Here is an 18,326-nt window from a genome sequence, read left to right as displayed (position 1 = left end):
CTTCATTTCTTGATTTTGCTTGCGAGAAAGTGTCACTCATAGTCGTTGAATGTCACTCATAATGACATTGAAATTCTGAAAATGTCACACATAAGTAATCTGAAACATTGGCAGCTATGCGCAATACGTTTAATTGGAGAGTACCAGCAAAGAGTGACTAGTACATTTAAGTACCAGCACTTCTCAGAAACAAGCAGGTACTCTGGTACAGGGTGCCTGCGCTTCAATGTTTCCATTTCTAGCTTTGGAAGGCATAGGTAGGTAACATGCCTCAAGCTACTGTACATTTTTCAAGGACGAGCACAGGAAGTGATTTGTTTTTGCTTGTTTCGTCCTACGTAAGTTCTTTCACACCTAATTCTAGAGCTCAGCTTAGCAGCGGGCTGCCTGTGGTGAAGTTGTGAGCTTCACCTGACTATCAGCGGCGATACTATGTGTTTTTCAGACCTCTTTCAGGTGCTCGCCGTCCTTTTTCCCCAGCACCCGCCGGGGGGCGGCAATCTGAAGGATAGCCCCGGGCGCCACGAGCTCTAGCTGCGCCCCTGAGCAAATGGAAGGACCGCAGGTGATAAGGTTGGGGCACTCACATTTAGAAGTGGCATACGTAAGAGTAGAATAGATTATATTCTGCTCAACTTGGGCCTGTGAAATATCTTCAGGACATGAAGATTATAGATAGGCTCGAGAGTGACCACAACCCCTTGTCTATGAACCTCACTTACTGGGAATCTCCCGATTATCCCGGGGCCTTAATGGCTCCTACTCCCACTCATGATACTGTGATATCAAACGACATGCGCCACGTCCGATGGCCCAAAGTTTCCCTTTATAAAGAGAATTTGGATTTTATAACTAGTAAGCTTGGTCAGGCGAAATTAGATTTATTATTGATATCGGAAGGGAACAATAATATTTTAAATTTACAAAAAGGAACTAGGATCCATGAGGTTCTTTTTGGTGAATTAAAAAGTCTTTTTGTCAAGCCCTGTAGGCGGAAAGGTCCCCGCGCACCGGAAGCACCACGTTGGTACTCTGGTGAATGCAGGAAGGCCCGCCTTGATTTGGGAAAAGCAATTAAATCTGAGTCTATCGAGAATGTAAGAGGAGCCAGGCTGAAGTGTAAAAACGCTGTTTCAAGAGCCAAGCGTGCCTGGGATGAGAAAAGATGGATTGAAGGAAGCAGGTTCCTGTAAAGACACGCGTAGATTTTGGAATGTCTACAAGTGGGGTGTGGAGGGTAACCCGGATAAGCCACAGAATTGGGTCCCCCAAGAAAAGTGGGTAGAACACTTTCAGCCCCAATATGTCAAGGGTCAGGACACACAATCAATAGTGGAAGTCCCTTTTGAACCCCAGACCGAAGATCTTTTCACTTTGAAGGATGTTCAGTGTGCACTAGATCTAGTGGTCCCTGGTAGAGCGCCAGGTATTGATGGCATACCTGCAGATCTTTTTTTACAAGACCATAATTCTTGGGGCTGTTATATACTTCTTCTGGCAAATATGGTTGCCAGGGGAGCCCCCATACCAAGCTCTTGGAACGGGGCTGAGATTATACCCGCTTTTAAAAAAGGAGATAAGTCGCAGCCAGGTAATTATCACCCAATCAGCCTGATTGACACCTCCCAAGAAATATTTGGCAGGCTGGTTCTAAATAAAATTCTTGATTGGGAATGTAACAAAAAGATCTTATCCCACTTGAGGCAGGTTTTAGAACTTCAATCAGCACGGTCGACCAGGTGCTGCATTTTGCTATGCTGTACTGGAAGACCGTGCTGATTGGACATGGAAGTTTATATGCCGCTTTTATAGATTTAAGAGCGGCATTTGACCTGGTTCCTCGTTCCACCTTATGGAGTGTCCTTAGCGGCATGGGTTTGCCAGGGCCCCACTTATCGTTGGTAAAAAAACTATGTGCAAATCAGGGGGGGAGTCCTGGGAATGTTACGCCGCAGTTCCCAGTGGAAACTGGAGTACACCAGGGCTATGTCCTGGCGCCAACACTATTTTCCTTATATATTAATGATGTGGCAAAGATTTTAATTGACTCCAATATTGATGCACCGATTCTTGCTGGAGCAAAAGTCCCTATTTTAATGTTTGCCGACGATTGTCTTTTAGTTTCAAAAACTCCTAGCGGGCTTCAAAAAGGCTTGAAGCTTTTTGAAGATTTTTGTACCGCTCGGGGTTTAGAAGTAGACGCACAGAAATCAAAGTTTATGACTTTTAATGCTTCTAAATCTTTTAAGGGTACTGTGAACATGAATCAGTGTCCTCTGGAAAGGGTCCAAGCCTTTACCTATTTGGGTGTTTGTATAGACCGCAATTTGTCTTGGAAACAACAAATTGAATTGGCCACTCTAAGACATAGGCAGTTAACTGGAGCCTTGTGCCTCGAACATCAGAAGTCGCTTACCAAGCCAATAGCTCCGGTACTGGCGGTCTATAATGGTAAAGCAGTCAGCTCCGCTCTATATGGGGTTGAAATGTGGGGATGCGAAAGCCTCAGGGGGATGTCAATCTCTGAAAATTCCTTTTTAAGGAACTTAATAAAACTATCACAGAGTACCCCTATGAATCCCCTCTATTATGATCCAGGGTTATCCCCAATAGCGCTCATAGCATCCTTTCGTCCAGTTCTATACTGGAGGAGGATCTGGACCACGCCGGAACTTGAGATTTTTGCAAGGGGCCTGCTTGATATTATTAGTAGGGACATCTTTCATAAGATCAAGGGGTTAGAGCATATTCGGGGCCTCTTGACTAGCATGCGTTTACGGAATCTGTGGGAGGATCCTACAAATTCAAGGTTCCCGCCCAAAATGATTTTAAAGACCCTTTATTGGCAGTTTGTGGCCTCAGGGGCTTATAGGTCTATTGACCCTGGGTCTTTGACCGGAATGTTTTTGGATATTAAGGATGTCCCAAAATTGGAAGCCTTTTGGGATGCTATCTTAAAACCTCTTGATCGTAAATTATATTTCCAACTGAGGATTGGGAGCCTACCAGAAGGGGCATTCACTAGTAGGTGGTCTCCGGGGGCTACGACTGTTTGTCCATCATGTTTAGCTCGCCCGGAAACCATTGGACACCTGCTATTCGAATGCCCAGTGTACATCGAGCCCCCGAGGATGTGGCTTCGCCCAATGTGCAGGTTAATGGGTACCGACCGGGGGTCGGTGGCAGTTCGTATTATCCGTTCCTGTACTGATATGGTAGTTTGTATAGCTGTGGCAAAATACTTGGCCTGGGCCTGGGTTATCAGAAGTAGAATGCTCAAAGACTAATATGTATTCACTGTACCGAAATCAAATTTTAATTGTGTATGTACTTATTTAATTCCATAGCTGTAATGGTCTTAATTGCATAATGAATTTATGGGTTTTACATGTAAATATTCACAATTTTTAAAAAATTTGTACAATTTTATTTATATGTCTAAACTCTATTTGTATGTACTGTTTGCTTTTATGACAATCGTCGAATAAAGCTTGTCTGACTTGACCTGGCTCATGCAATACGTTTGCCTAATACGGATCTCAGTGGAAGTCATCTACATAAACAGTAGTTGTCTAAAAACATTTAAAGCAAATGTAGGCCTTCATGGTGGCAGTCATGAACTAACAGGACTAATCAAAACTGAAATGGTCTTACGTCTTCGTGGTTCTTCTTGAGTGCCGCCAGCTCCTCCGTCAGACTCTCAATCTGTGACTCCAGGTCAGATTTGGCCAGGGTCAGCTCGTCCAGGACTCGGCGAAGCCCGTTGATGTCAGCCTCAACACTCTGGCGAAGTATCAGCTCATTCTCATACCTGGAACAATATTTGGAGAGAGAGAGGGGCTGAGGGCTCAGCTAGGCTGGAATGATTGACTCACTGAGGCCACAGACAATAGCAGCAAGAATCAGCAGTAAGTTTCTACTGAAGGAACTCAACCCTCACACTGAGGCCTACACATATATAGAGGTGTGCTAGCGGGGTGCCAACAACGCAAACATCAATTACCCAAGGATACACCATGTCCTGGTTAAGTTCTAGGAAGAAGTAAACGATTTCGAATTGTTCCACAAGAATGGTATGTTCTAATCACACAAAGGAGGGATTACAAATACTTACATCACAAGTAGCCTAGCTCCTCCTGACTTAAGTGCTTGCTGTCTAGGCAGGGACATTTTGAGTCCAGTGGTTACCATAGGACCATTGGTCCAAAACATTGTCCATTCACTGCCTAGATCCACCGTTTAATGCCTAGAATTGCATCCCAAGTACAGGCTCACTCAAACACTGATTCAGTCTGTCTTCAGACTTCTCTATGCCCTTTGACCACAAACAGCACATTAATGGAGTGCACTTAACTCTTCCTTTCTTCCAGGGAACATCTGGGATGTGGGGTTCTCACTGTCTCCTCTCCGCACTATTTACTTGAGTGAAGTTTACCCAGCATGCCAACCTCGAATTTGAGATGCACTGATACCCCAGTGCTGGTGACTCACACCAGGCAAAAGTCAGCCAAGTTACAAGTGGTAACTTACCTCTGCTGACTCCGTATTCGCTTGCCTCAAAGATCCAGTGAAGACGGTTAGAACCTGTTGTAATCAAGGATCGATACTCGCAGGTTATAAAAGATGTAGGTTTGTTAGGTTTATATCAGGTTACAGGTAGGCCCCACCAGGAGCAGAAAGGATGCTGGGCTGAGCAGCAAGGATGTTGCTCTTGGTGGGGCGTTACCAGTAACTAACCTGAATAAAGCTACATCTATAACTTACAAGGAGCCATCATATTTGTAACACTGGTGATGATTTAAGAATGAACCTACGTGTGAAAGGCGAATTGAAAAAGAAGATTTGCTGAGAGAAACTGAGGTACCAAGAATAACCTACTGAGAAACTAAGAGTACAAGAAACTGAAGCTGGAAATGAAGAAGAACGCCTGGTAGGCCCACCTCTGTCTACTACATCTGACCGCCTGCAGGCAACCCTTGGATCTGTTTAACTAGTGCCGATGGAGTTGGAGTGGATGGGCTGAGCAGCAAGGATGCTGCTCCTGGCAGGACTTTACCTGAAACTAAACTAAATAAACCTACATCTATAACTTGCAACAATTCATCTTATTTGTAACAGAAGCATAACAGTGTCTTCCTTAAGAGGAGTGGGCAGGAGAGAGGTTCCCCTATTCAGACTCCAGGTGCAATCTCCTTTTTGAAGGAGCCAGACAAAGCAATGGCTCCTTCAAATGTTTAATTTTCATTAAGTCCTAGAAGGCAGCACCACCAACACACAGCAGGGCACACATCTTCCACGTGACTACCCCAGCAATTCTCCTAACCCAACAATCCAGATGAGATAATTGTTTCTCAGACAAGATGCTACATCAGGCTTTCCTGCCATAGGAGGCAGAAAACAACAAAGGTAAGCTACAACAACACCCTCAATTAAACATTTTCTCTTCCTACTGGTTGGACAGTCTAGCCAGTCAAACATTACTGGCCTTGGTTAGTAGCTAATTTGTGCTGGTGGTAGCCATTGGTCTCCACCCGCTGTTTTTTCCGCCCACTGGGACTCTCACATTGTACAACAAGCAGCATTCCTGATCAAATCCCCTGTCTGTGCTGTCGGTTGTCCAGGCCCCGCCCAAGCTCAGGCACAGATGTCATCTGAATGATGATGTCATACTGGGTCTGGTATGAGGCAGGGCATGAGTTGTGCAGCATGGCGTGTTTACAGTCAACCCCAGGTCTGGAGGGGAATAGAAGAGCGACAGTGACTCAAGCCCACCCTTCAAGCTCAGTCCCAGGCAAATAAAAAAATAGAAATGGATATTGCTCAGCAAAATGTAATAATCATAACTTTGTACTGATGTGTAATTTCTTGTGCTTACACAAGATCTTGCTTTATCGCAAAATCACAATGGACATCAAACGTAGAAAACAAGTTTCTAAATAATGCACTACATTTTTTTAGCTGGGAAAAACAACACTTACTTCATTTTAAAATCATCCGCAGCCAGCCTGGCGTTGTCAAGAGTCAGAATAACCTTGCCGTTGTCCAAAGTGGCGGCCAAAATCTAGGAAGCAAAAGACTGTGTGAGGCTGAGATCAGACAGACATGTGCTGGCATCTCTGGGCATGGGAGCCCTTCTTGTACTGTGTGCACCTCTGCTTGCCAATCTAAAGGGAGAAACGAGGATTACTGGGAGCCAGCATGTAAGAATAGATGCCAGCATGTGCCCCCTTCAAGCAGTCCTTGCTTTTTATGCCAACGTGCCTTTCCTTTCCAGGGCTTGACTTTTTTCCTGTTCTAGCTTAGGCCACAATACAGCAGCCAAAGGAGAAGCGTCCCTGGCCCTGGCGTGACTGAATCCTCCCCAGCCCTACTGGCCTTTTTAAGAGATATTCCTTCTGTTGGGTTATTCGCTGTCTTCTCCATAGCCAAGGGCACATCTGCAATGATGCCAAGTGGCCCCACGTCACGTGTGCGCCCGCCATCTTTAAATCTGCGGGCATTGCACTGTGGGTAGGGTTGCTTTCTCCCATCATATCTGTGGGGCTGTACATCCGGAAATGCTAAGTGCTGGTGGTTACAGTGCCAGGGGCACCTGAAAGTGAAATATTCCAGATGACTCCATGTCACGGAGACACCCAGATTTCACTCCAGGACATTCAGCTAACTTCTCAATGCCTTCTGGGAGTTGCAGTTTGGCTCACTTGAAATGAAGAACTAACATACCTAAAAATAATTATTGTAAAAAGAAACCCTCGAAAATGCTGTATACCTGTGAATGGAGATATAATATTATGAATGTGTCAAAATTACTCCGGAAGCGCTGTGAAGCTATACTAATGGGAGAATGGGCGCTACATAAATCCCAGATAGTAACATCGACGTGACACCGAGTTCCTTGTCAGTTTCCCTGTTGTTTGACGGGTTATACAAGTATTCTTCAGTAGCTTCAGTACCACATCCTTCCGTCTTATTCACCACTGCATGAGGGCACAGCTGGTTTCTATATTGTACACGAACCGTAATGTATGAAAATCAGGTTTCAGTGAATATTATCACTTGCGATTCACCAAGTAAAGAGTCTTGGTCTGAAGTGTGTTTTTCAAACACACTTCAGAATTACAAAAAAAATGTGCCTCATTTTTGCTTTCCGAACTGATAAATCTGTACACTTCATTCACAGGTATTTACATTTTGTTGTTGTAAATTACAAACAAGCATTTGCAATGCAATAGGTCTTGCATTTTAAATGTTTGAGCTGTTGGCACTGATTCCAGGGAATGAACCTGCACACTGATTACAGGGAATGAACCTGCACACTTATCTTGCACACCGAATCCAGGGACTGAACCTGCACACTTATCACGTACACTGATTCCAGGGACTTAACCTGCACACTTATCACGTACACTGATTACAGGGACTGAACCTGCACACTTATCTTGCACACTGATTCCAGGGACTGAACCTGCACACTTATCACGTACACTGATTACAGGGACTGAACCTGCACACTTATCTTGCACACTGATTCCAGGGACTGAACCTGCACACTTATCACGTACACTGATTCCAGGAACTGAACCTGCGCACTTATCCTGATCAATGATCCAAGAGACTGTCCCTGTGTGTTTATACAGCACATTGATGCCAGGGACTGATCACACACATTGGTGCAAGGCCATGAACCTGCACACTCATTACTCCACACAATGACCCATTGTACACCTATCTGCACACTTATCCTGATCACTGATCCCAGAGACTGTCCCCATGTGTTCATACTGCACGTTAATGCCAGAGACTGATCTGCACATTGGTGCAAGGCCACAAACTAGCATGCTTATCCCACACAGTGATTCATGGCATTACCTACACATCTATCATGCACACTGATTCCAGGGAGTGAAGCTGCATCCTTATTCTGACCACACACGCCTATACTGCATAGTGGTGTCAGTCACTGACAATGCACATTGGTGCAGGGCCCTGAACCAGCACCTTGATGCATGGCATTATCTGCACACTTATCTTGCACAATGTTCACAGGGACTGAGCCTATACACTTATCCTGCCCACTGATGACAGAGACTGATCATAGACGCCACCCAGCACATTGATGCCGGAGGCTGACTATAGATGGGTACAGGGCACCGAACGGCGCGCTTACCCTGCATAGTGATCTGTGGCACGACGATCTTGCCCCTGAACCTGTGAATAAACATGCGCACTTCTCCCGCACAGTTACCCCGGGTGCTGGCCCAACACACTGACGCCCACACCTTGTGCCGCATGCAGGCAAGCCTTGCCTGGGCTGTTCCTGGACTCGGAGGTAGTGACAAGATGGAGGAAGCTGGGGTCGCTCTGAGACCTGGTCCTCGGTATGAAGTATCCTGAGACCCCCTCCTCTGTTGCGGCAATGGAGAGGCCTAGGATGGGCGGCGGGGAGAATGGGAGGGGCAACAAGCGGGGGACCCAGGTACGGGCAGAGAGGGTGAAGCAGCCCACGTCGCCATCCTGTGGGAGTCCGTGGACCGTGGTGGAAGAGGGGCTCTGGAAGGTCACAGTGCAGGGGGCGGCGGGGGGCAGTATTGGGATTTTTAAATGAGGGGGTGCGTGCCAAGGTTGCAGGTCACAGCTGGGCAGGGTGTGGGTTCGTGGTGTGGGTAGCTTTGAGGGTTTTATAATGTTCTATAAGTCAGAGGTGAGGAGAGAGTAAATACACGAGTTGAGTACCAGAGGGTCTAACCTTGGATGAGAGGGGGCAGTTCAGGGAGATAGTACTGCTGGTTTAGTCTTTGCCTCTACGAAAGTGGTGCAGGGGGGCTGGCAGTACTGGGAGCTGAGTGTGGGCGGTACTACATATAGGTAGCGGAAACCGAGAAGAATGGTGGTAGGCGAGAGAGTTGGGAGTGTCAGTGCTGAGGGGCCGGGGGTCTGCAGGCCTCGCCCCCATCTCTGACCGACCTGCAGCCGCCCAGGGAGGCTCAGGCTACCGCTTGCAGCTGGGGATGTGCAAAGCTTTCAAACACCACAAAGCACACGGGACAGCTGCCCCAGCCTGTTTTACTGGCGGTTAAAATCGACTTTTACTAAGGCCTCCCTCACGAGAGCCTAAGTGGCGATGCAATATTTATTGCACCCGATGAGATCTAATACCCCGGGACTTAGAATTCATTGGGTATTGTAAACACCACAATTTTTACCTAAAGAATAGGACATAACATGCAAATATTGGTGCTTTTCTCAACTAATCGCACAGTATTTACTAGACCATTTTACCACCACCAAATTTCTCCAGGTTTGACCCGAGCAGCAGAAGTTTATGCAGAGGAGCGGACTTTATCACGCATTAATTACAGAGGGCGGCAAACTGTCCACCACTTGCGGTTTCGATCCCTCTGCAGAGATTGTTAAAACGAGCCGCGGTTTCAATTATCGCGCCTGTGTCTCGGCACGCTAATTGAAACCACATGGCCTCTTGGTGTCTATTACGTGCACCAAGTGCGTAGTAGACACCAATAGGCCATGGGCGGAGCAATGCGCCCGCCTTTGGCCAACTGCGTGCAATCTTTTATAAACAGACGCACGCAAAGGCCAATCGCGTCGCACAAAAGGAAAAGCACATGCACAAGCGTTTGCGATTCCTAGGTCAGTGCTGAAACCCCTTTTTTTCAGGTACTAAATGTCTTGCCCTGCACCACAATGCTGCGCACTGCAACGCTCGGCGCGAGACCTAAAAAACGCACATTATACAGCCTTCCCTTTCACACCAATAAAGGGAATTATGTAACAGATTGTGACATAATTCACCTTACTTTTCATTCTCTGACTGCTTAGTGAGAGGAGTTTGTAAACACTAACCCCCTTGCAAAAAAGAAATGCAGCTATTTATCAATATACAGAGACTGGCATTTGACCTGTCTTTGAAGCAGCAAATGTGAAAAGGTTAATACCGAATTTGACGGACATCTTAATGTTTTCCTTGGACTTTCACAACCCACTAAAACTCTGCGCAACTTAAATCTTCACAGTTTGGGAAACACTTATCTAGACACATCAGTGCCTCACGGTCATATGAACTACTCCCCCAGCCCTTCCAGAATGACTTACTACCTGCTGTAGACTAGGTTCTTGTAGTCGGGTTTCTGCCATTACAAAACCAAGAGTACAAGTCCCAGAATCCAAAGTAACTACCTGGGTTACAGTAGCTGACTGTAACAACCTTGTAAACTTGGCAGCTGTATATTATGTACACTTCTGAGAAATGGGGTCGTAGATTTCAAATGTCCAGTGTCTGGTGTGAGTTCTGTTTTGTCAGGGCATTTTGCAAAGTGATATCCTGACTTTATAATGGATGGAAGAATCAATACTGTATATACCACAGAGCCACAACTGAGCACACACTCGCCATAAAGCAACTCAAGATGTTATAGCATGAACAGCCACAATCCTAGTTAGTGGTGACTTTCTAGCCAAGGGCACTTTGCATGCTGGGATTTATAGGCCAAACGTTTAATGAGACAAAATGAAGTGTTTAGCCCCAGCATGCAAAGTGCTGTTATCACTTATTATTGTTGTACATGGCTCCCACCTGAAGCCTTTAGCAAGAACAACCAGATTGGAATTTGGTTATTCACTGGAGTGACGTCGCAACAGTAATCAACCGACGAGATGAAACACCCCTGTGACGTCACCCAAGGTAAGCAACGCTTCTACTTTTTCCCGCCGCGTTAGCTGGGTCTCCTGTGCCATGAGAACTGCAAAAGAATGATGGTTGGCGGTTAATGGGTGAATATCAGGGCCGGCTTATGGCATGAGCGAGCTGGGCCATGGCTCAGGGCGCAAATCTTCAGAGGGGCGCAGAGAGCTGTCTGCATTAAAGTCCTGCAGACAGCAGCGCCTCTCTTACTTGACTCCAATGGATGAGACTAAACTGTTCTTAGTCTTTTTAATAATTTTTTTACTTGCTGCAGTTGACATTTTGAACACCAATCAATCAATCAATCAATCAATCAATAGGGGTACTTGTAAAGCACGCTACTTACCAGTGAGGGTCCCAAGGCGCTGAGGGGAGAGGGGCTGCTGCTACTGCTGAAAGAGCCAGGTCTTTAGGAGTCTTCTGAAGGCGAGTAGGTCTTGGGTCTCCCGTATGTGGGTAGGGAGGGTGTTCTAGGTCTTGGCAGCGAGGTAGGAGAAGGATCTGCCGCCGGAGGTCATTCGTTGGATGCGGGGGACAGCGGCGAGGGCGAGGCTGGCAGAGCGGAGCTGGCGGGTGGGGATGTGGAAGCTGAGTCTGCTGTTCAGGTAGGCTAGTCCGGCGTTGTGGAGTGCTTTGTGTGCGTGGGTGAGGAGCTTGAAGGGGCTCCTCTTGTCGATGGGGAGCCAGTGTAGGTCTCTCAGGTGGGGGTGATGTGGGTGCGGTGGGGGACACTGACGATCAGTCGGACGGAGGCATTTTGGATATGTTGTAGTCGTCTTAGGTGTTTGGCTGGGATTCCTGTGTAGTGTGCTTTGCCATAGTCCAGTCTGCTGCTGACGAGGGCCGGTGTCACCGTTCTTCTTGTTCCGGTCGGGATCCACTTGTAGATCCTGCGGAGCATGCGGAGGGTGTTGTAGCAGGAGGAGGAGATGGCGTTGACCTGCTTAGACATGGAGAGGGAGGAGTCGAGGATGAATCCTAGATTGCGTGCACGGTCAGTGGGTGTTGGTGCTGTTCCCAGTATGGTCGGCCACCAGGAGTCGTCCCAGGCTGAGGGTGTGGGTCCGAGGATGAAGACCTCCGTCTTGTCCGAGTTCAGCTTCAGATGGCTGCTCCTCATTCAGTTGGCGACAGCCTTCATTCCCTCGTGGAGGTTGGTTTTGGCGGTGTGTGGGTCCTTGGTGAGGGAGAGGATGAACTGGGTGTCGTCAGCGTAGGAGATGATGTTGAGGTCGTGATGGCAGGCCACTTGTGCGAGGGGGGCCATGTAGACATTGAACAGCGTTAGGCTGAGGGATGAGATCTGGGGGACGCCGCAGATGATGTTGGTGGCTTCGGATCGGAAGGGTGGGAGGCAGACGCTCTGGCTTCTGCCGGAGAGGAATGACGTGGTCCAGTCAAGAGCCTTCACTTGGATTCCAGCTTCTAGGAGGCGTCTTTAGAGTGTGATTGCCGACCGTGTCGAAGGCAGCTGACAGGTCCAGGAAGATGAGGGCTGATGTTTCGCCGTTGTCTAGTTGGCGCCTGATGTCATCTGTGGCGGCGATGAGGGCTGTCTCGGTGCTGTGGTTTCGTCTGAATCCGGACTGGGACGGGTCCAAGATGTTGTTGTCTTCCAGGTGGTGGGACAGTTGCATGTTAACGATTTTCTCGATGACCCTTGCCGGGAACGGGAGCAGGGAGATGGGCCGGAAGTTCTTGAGGTCCTTGGGGTCCGCTTTGGGCTTCTTGAGGAGGGTGTTGATTTCGGCGTGCTTCCAGCTTTTCGGGAATGTTGCTGTTTCAAAGGATATGTTGATGACCTTTCGTAGTTGGGGTGCGATGGCTGCGTTTGCTTTGTTGAATACGTTGTGTGGGCTCGGGTCAGACGGAGATCCTGAGTGGATGGTGTTCATGACCTTGCGTGTCTCATTGTCGTTGATGTTGAACCAGGAGGTCAGCCGGTTGCCGCTGGTGGTGTTCACAGGGGAGGTGGAGTCTGGCGTAGTCGGGGCGATCGTGGTGTTGAAGCTGTCGTGGATGTCAGCAATCTTGCGGTGTAAGAAGATGGCTAGTGAGTCGCGCAGTTCTTGTGAGGGCGGGATGTCGTTGGCGTTGGTGCCGGGGTTGGAGAGTTCCTTTACGATGCTGAAGAGCTCTTTGCTGTCGTGTGTCTTGTTATCCAAGCGGTCTTTGAAGGAGGATATCTTGGCTAATCTGATGAGGTGGTGGTGTCTGCGGGTGGTGTCCTTCTGGGCTGCGTGGTTGTCCGGTGTGCGTTCGTGGAGCAATGTCTTCTCCAGTTTCCGGCATGCGCATTTAGAGGTCTGGAGCTCGACGGCGAACCAGGTGGCTCTCTTGTTGTCGTGGCTGTTGGAGGGTTTCTTGAGCGGGGGGAGGGTGTTTGCGCAGTCATTGATACACTGTCTGAGGTTTCGGGCTGCGGTGTCTGGGTTGGTGGGGTCAGTGGGTGGGTTCTTGGCGAGGGAGGTGATCAGCTGATCTTCGGTGACTTTGCTCCAGCAGTGGCAAGGCAGCTGTTGGGTGCGGTGGTGCGTGGTTGGTTTCTTGAAGGTGAAATGGATGCAGCGGTGGTCGGTCCAGTGGAGTTCGGTGGTGTGGTCGAAGGCGACATGGGAGCCTGTGGAGAATACGGGATCCAGCGCGTGGCCGGGGGCGTGGGTGGATGCGGTGACGAGTTGTCTTAGGCCGAGGTTGGCGAGGTTGTCGGTCAGGGTGGCTGAGTTGGCGTCGTTGTTGTTCTCGAGGTGGAAGTTCAGGTCCCCGAGGAGGATGTAGTTCGCGGAGGCGAGTACTTGGGTGCTGGTGAGGTTGGCGATGCAGTCGCTGAACTGAGCCCGGGGTCCGGTGGGGTCTGTAGGGTGGTGTTGGGGTCGGTGTGGATCCGGAAGTGCAGGTGTTCGGCGGTGTTGAGGGTGTCGTCTGCGTGGGTGGCGACCTTAAGGGTGGACTTGTGGACGATGGCTATTCCTCCTCCGATTCCGTTGGCGCGATCCCTGTGGGTGATCTTGTAGCCATCTGGGATGGCTATGGCGATGCCTGGCGCCAAGGAGTCGTTCCAGCAGGTCTCGGTCAGGAAGGCCACGTCTTGGGCAGAGGTGTCGACTCGAGCAGATCCCAGAGCTCGACGGCGTGTTTGCGTGCGGAGCGGGTGTTGAGGAGTATGCAGCGGAGGTGGTTGGGTCCAGTCCTTGGAGGTTTGGTGGTTCTGTCGCAGGTGAAGCTGCAGGTTTGGCAGGAGAAGCGTCCGTTTCGGGGTGGCCTGGAAGCAGGTGTGGTTTCGGCTGGCATTGAGTGCGTGGAGGGTGCTGGCATCGTAGTGGATTCTGGTGTCGTGGCGTTCACGGGGTCCAGGGGTTCTGGCCCTGGGTGCGGTCCAGGCGCGGACGGGCGCAGACCGGCTTGCCTTTGGCCTGCATATAAGGTGGCTTGGGAGGGAGGAGCAGCTGAGAGGCGGGAGTGGGGAGGCGAATGGGTGTGCAGGGGGGCGGGGCCGCAGGGAAGCAGCGGCGGGAAAGGGCCGGATCAAGAGCAGCGGGGGGCAGGGGGAACTGGCGCACAGGGCAGAGGGGAGGTAAAACCCAGGAAACAAGGAGGCAGCAGGGAGGAAGGAACCAGGCAGTCAGGTGACGAGCAGCGCCGTGGGGGCGACGGGCCTGCGAGCAGGGTCAAAGGTCACAAAAAAGCGCACAGAGGTCACAAAAAACTGGGGCAAACGAGTGGCACAGAGGCACAAAGGTCACAAGAAAGGGCAGAAAGGTCACAAGAAATGGGGGGAAACGAGTGGCACAGAGGCAGAAAGCTCACAAGAAAGGGCAGAAAGGTCACAAAAAAACGGGGGAAACGAGTGGCACAGGAGGTAGAAAGGTCCCAAGAAAGGGTAGAAAGGTCACAAAAAATGGGGGGAAACGAGTGGCACAGAGGCAGAAAGCTCACAAGAAAGGGCAGAAAGGTTACAAAAAAACGGGGAAACGAGTGGCACAGAGGCAGAAAGGTCCCAAGAAAGGGCAGTAAGGTCACAGAAATATAGGGGCAGCTAAGCAATAGAAGGCAAAACGGGCAGAGAGACACGGGCCGCGAGGGGAGCAGAAGGAAAAAACGGGCAGAGAGACACGGGGGCAGCGAGGGAGAGAACAGGCACAGGCGGTGCTGTGCGGAGGGGGAGCGACCTACCTGGAAGGGTCAACGCCATGTATCCCTTACTTCCCTAGCCACCCCCCTCTCTCGACCTGCTGACACACAAACACCGCCATTCGCACCACCAGCACCTTGGCACTAGAGTGCTTGAGCTACAGCTGCGAGTGACTCAGAATATTTGGGGGAGATGCCGAGTAGTTTGTGCTCAGAGGCCAGTCACTGCTTTAATGTGTGACTGCGGCTGCCCGAGGCCACGCAGTGGCCATCAAGAGGGCGGCCCCCTAGACACTGAGGGCTTCCCCCCGCCCCTCTCTAGCCTCTCTCCTCCCCTGGGCAGGCGGAGCCCGAGGGGAGCTTTGCCGCACCGGACGCGTCGTAGTGTCCTCATCGGGGGGGGCACATTTTGTCTTTGCTGCCCTGATGTCGTGGCTCGTCCTGGTGACGCGCCGTATCTGGTCTGGCGTCGTTTTGTACGGTGAGTGTGGGCACTGTAGGCATGAGTCTCTCCCCCTTCCTGTCCATGGCTCTTTGTGGGAGTCTGGGCGCACTGGTAGTGCTGGGCAGGGTTGGGGCCTGGGAGGCCCGCGATCCCCCTTTTGCTTCGGCGTTTATGTGAATTGTTTTAAAGGGTTTCGTATGTGGGGTCCCAGGATCGGTGATGGTTTCACTGCATGCTTGTTGTAGGGGTTGAGTCCACACACTTGCATCGTTGTCGGATAGCGGGGTCAATTTTGTCTGGCTCGAGACTGCGGTGTGCACGAAGGTTTACGACGGGCCCCCCTCCCTCCACCTGTGGCCATCTTGGGAGGGCTGCCAGGACCCACGTGCAGGCTACCTAGGTTGCTTGCACCGCCATAGCTGGGACAAAAAATTAAGCTCCGGCGGTGTCTTCATGTGTGGCATGCCGATCCTACCGGTTCGGGCATTCCTATTAGGGGGAGTGGGGGGCTGGGCGGGTGTCTGCCACTAGACCGAGGCTTATTATTTTCGTGCTTGAGCAGAGTCCTCCACGGGTCCCCCTCTCTCCCCCTCTGATCTCACCACGTAAGGGTGCTGAGGGGATATGATATGAATGGAATTAAGGGGGAGGCCCCCCTTAGTGTTTCGGTGGTTGTCCCCTACATATACCAGTGCTCAGTTTCCCTCGCAGCCTGCATGCGACTGCCAGGTTTCATAGGTACATTCAGAGTGCCATGGGACTACCGCAGACAGGATGCCGTACTGTTTCTTCAGCGCAGTTCGGTTATACGGGGGGAGCAAGATCGGCCTGGTTCTGCCTGGGCTCCTCGTCATTGTTTACGGTTTCTTTCAGTTGGTTTGTCCCGGCCTTCTCCGGGGGGGGGGGGCAGGGTTCTCTAAAGTGATGCTACGCTGTTGTTTAGCCCACAGGAGGGCACTGTGTCACTGCTCCTCGTACTAGGCAAGCTCCAGCATGGGGGACCATGGATTTACACCTCGAAGTTGTTCCACACTTAAAATGTTAACATGAGGTAGTTGTGTGGAGAACGAGCGCGTCACACTACATCACATTGGGATGCCTTACCAAGTTGGCCAGCGGGAGACTAGCCCTGCCATGGCCCACAGGACCACAGTCACCGGCGGTTTTGACCCCCCTCCCCATTCTACTGGCGTCTAATTTTCGTGGGTAGAGGCCAGTCTTCATTCAGCGGCGTGGGCAAAGCGGCAGTGCTATCCCGGCACCAGCGCCGAGAGTCAGGGCACTTCACCGGGGCCAGGTGGGTGTTAGCCAAGCGGGTGGAACACTATCCTGCCCCCCCTCGCACTCCAAGAGTACACGGCCAGCCGTTGCAGTGTGGGTTGCTTGCGGGACTAGCAGTGGTGGTCATCGTGCAGCATGCATGGCCTTCGGACCCCCCCCCCCCAGCACATGTATATTCTGTGCGAGCCACCTCAGTGCAGTGTTCTGGCCGGCGAGAGCATTTAGTCCGGGCTTCGCCTCCCCCCCTCCCTCGGAGCAATTACCTGACCGCCCCACCCCCATGCGGGGCAAAGTAGGAGGGGGAGGAGGGAGAAAGTCGAGCCATGCTGCTACGATTCCACCCTGACTCGGAGGGTCATGTCTTTCCTGCAGGGTACACTGTTTACCATGTGATATAATTTCGTTAATGATGGATACATACTTGTAATACCCTTGGTATCAATATCAGAAGCTACCGTTAAGATGCGTGTAAACCTTTGATCAATTTTAGGTTGTACGCCCGGCAGTCGCCGCAATCCGACATGGTACTTCAGTCATGGTTCTATTAGTCCCCGTTGAGTTGTAATTTTCGTATTTGCTCCCTCTATCTGTGATCACATATGCATGGTGCATCTTGGACACAATCGAAACGCGTCCAGTATCTGGGTCGGGTGTGCGCTACGTTGGCATGGCCTCCTTTACCCATACTGTGAGGAGGAGCTGCCTTGGCCACGGGGGCCGTGAAGCATCCCGCTGCAGTCTACAGATTTTGTTCGGGTAACCTTGTAGGGGTAGTAAACGGTGGCTCCTGAGTTCTACAGCTGCCGTTCAAGGATCACTACCATTATTAACATGCCGACAAGAAGTGAAAATAAATCATACACTTTTAGCCCGCGCCTGAATGGTAGGTAACCGGGGATCGGGTTATGCGCGCAAAGACCTTCGGTCCTATTTTGCGCTATATAAATAAACAACTATGGTTGGAATGCAATTTTAAGTGCCAGAATTAGCCCAGTTCGGAGAGCATTCATTGTTCACGCCCAGGTGGGAGGGGGTTCGTCATGATCGCCCTTCCCTAACCATAATTTAGGTGATGTGCTGTGGTGGCAAGGGCTTTCCCGCCAGGCACGTATGCGACCCACTTTACATCCCGCCCCGGAGCATGCCGGGTTTTCTCGCTGCGCTTGCCGTGAGGACTTTTTGGGTTGCTGCCTTTCGGGCGCTTTTCTGCAAATCCTCTCTTTGGCCAATTTTCAAGTTGCTCCCCGCGGTTCATGGAGCGGCTTTCGGCCCTCGCACCCATGGTCAACCCCCCATGTTTTCTTTGGTCTTCTAGCTTATCTAAGACATATGCCCCGACACTGAGTGGGGGGGGACTATTCGAAGGTGCACATGTGTCTTTGGTAAAGGTTCATTCTAGGCCCCAGCCTTATACGCGACAGCAAGCATTTCTGGTACACCGCATAACAAAAGTCCGTTGTAGCAACTCCTGGGTAAGGCGATTTTAGCAGGCCCACCTCCAAGTACGTTGCGAAAGGGGTTTTGAACTGCAGCCTCGCTTTATTAATGGGAACGCAGGACGCGCTCATGGCTAAATGCATTTTATGATGGCATTTCAATGATAATATACGCAATCATGGTAAATATATCTTCCTCTTCTCCTGTTCAGATAACGTAAGCTGTAGCAGAAGCTCTACATTTGCTAAAGCGCTCAATGCCACGGTAACACTAGTTTACATGAAGAGTCATCTGTAACACGCTGCTACACACCCTGAGCCCCTTTTCCTCATG

At 50.3% G+C, this 18,326-nt stretch overlaps 1 protein-coding gene across 1 annotated transcript in view; it reads right to left on the bottom strand.

Annotated features, from left to right (window-relative positions):
* Positions 1 to 18,326, bottom strand: part of LOC144755993 (keratin, type I cytoskeletal 13-like) — a 39,356-nt gene that overhangs the window by 14,973 nt on the left and 6,057 nt on the right. The window contains exons 2-3 of the mRNA XM_078645465.1: positions 5,979 to 6,061; positions 3,655 to 3,811 (exon numbers count right to left, since the gene is read on the bottom strand). Of these exons, the coding sequence (XP_078501591.1) occupies positions 3,655 to 3,811; positions 5,979 to 6,061 (240 nt within the window). The remainder of the gene's footprint in view (positions 1 to 3,654; positions 3,812 to 5,978; positions 6,062 to 18,326) is intronic.

Source organism: Lissotriton helveticus, chromosome 5_1 (genome assembly GCF_964261635.1).
Source record: "Lissotriton helveticus chromosome 5_1, aLisHel1.1, whole genome shotgun sequence".
In the NCBI taxonomy this organism is placed as follows: domain Eukaryota; kingdom Metazoa; phylum Chordata; class Amphibia; order Caudata; family Salamandridae; genus Lissotriton; species Lissotriton helveticus.
This window is presented reverse-complemented; position numbering and strand designations above follow the sequence as displayed.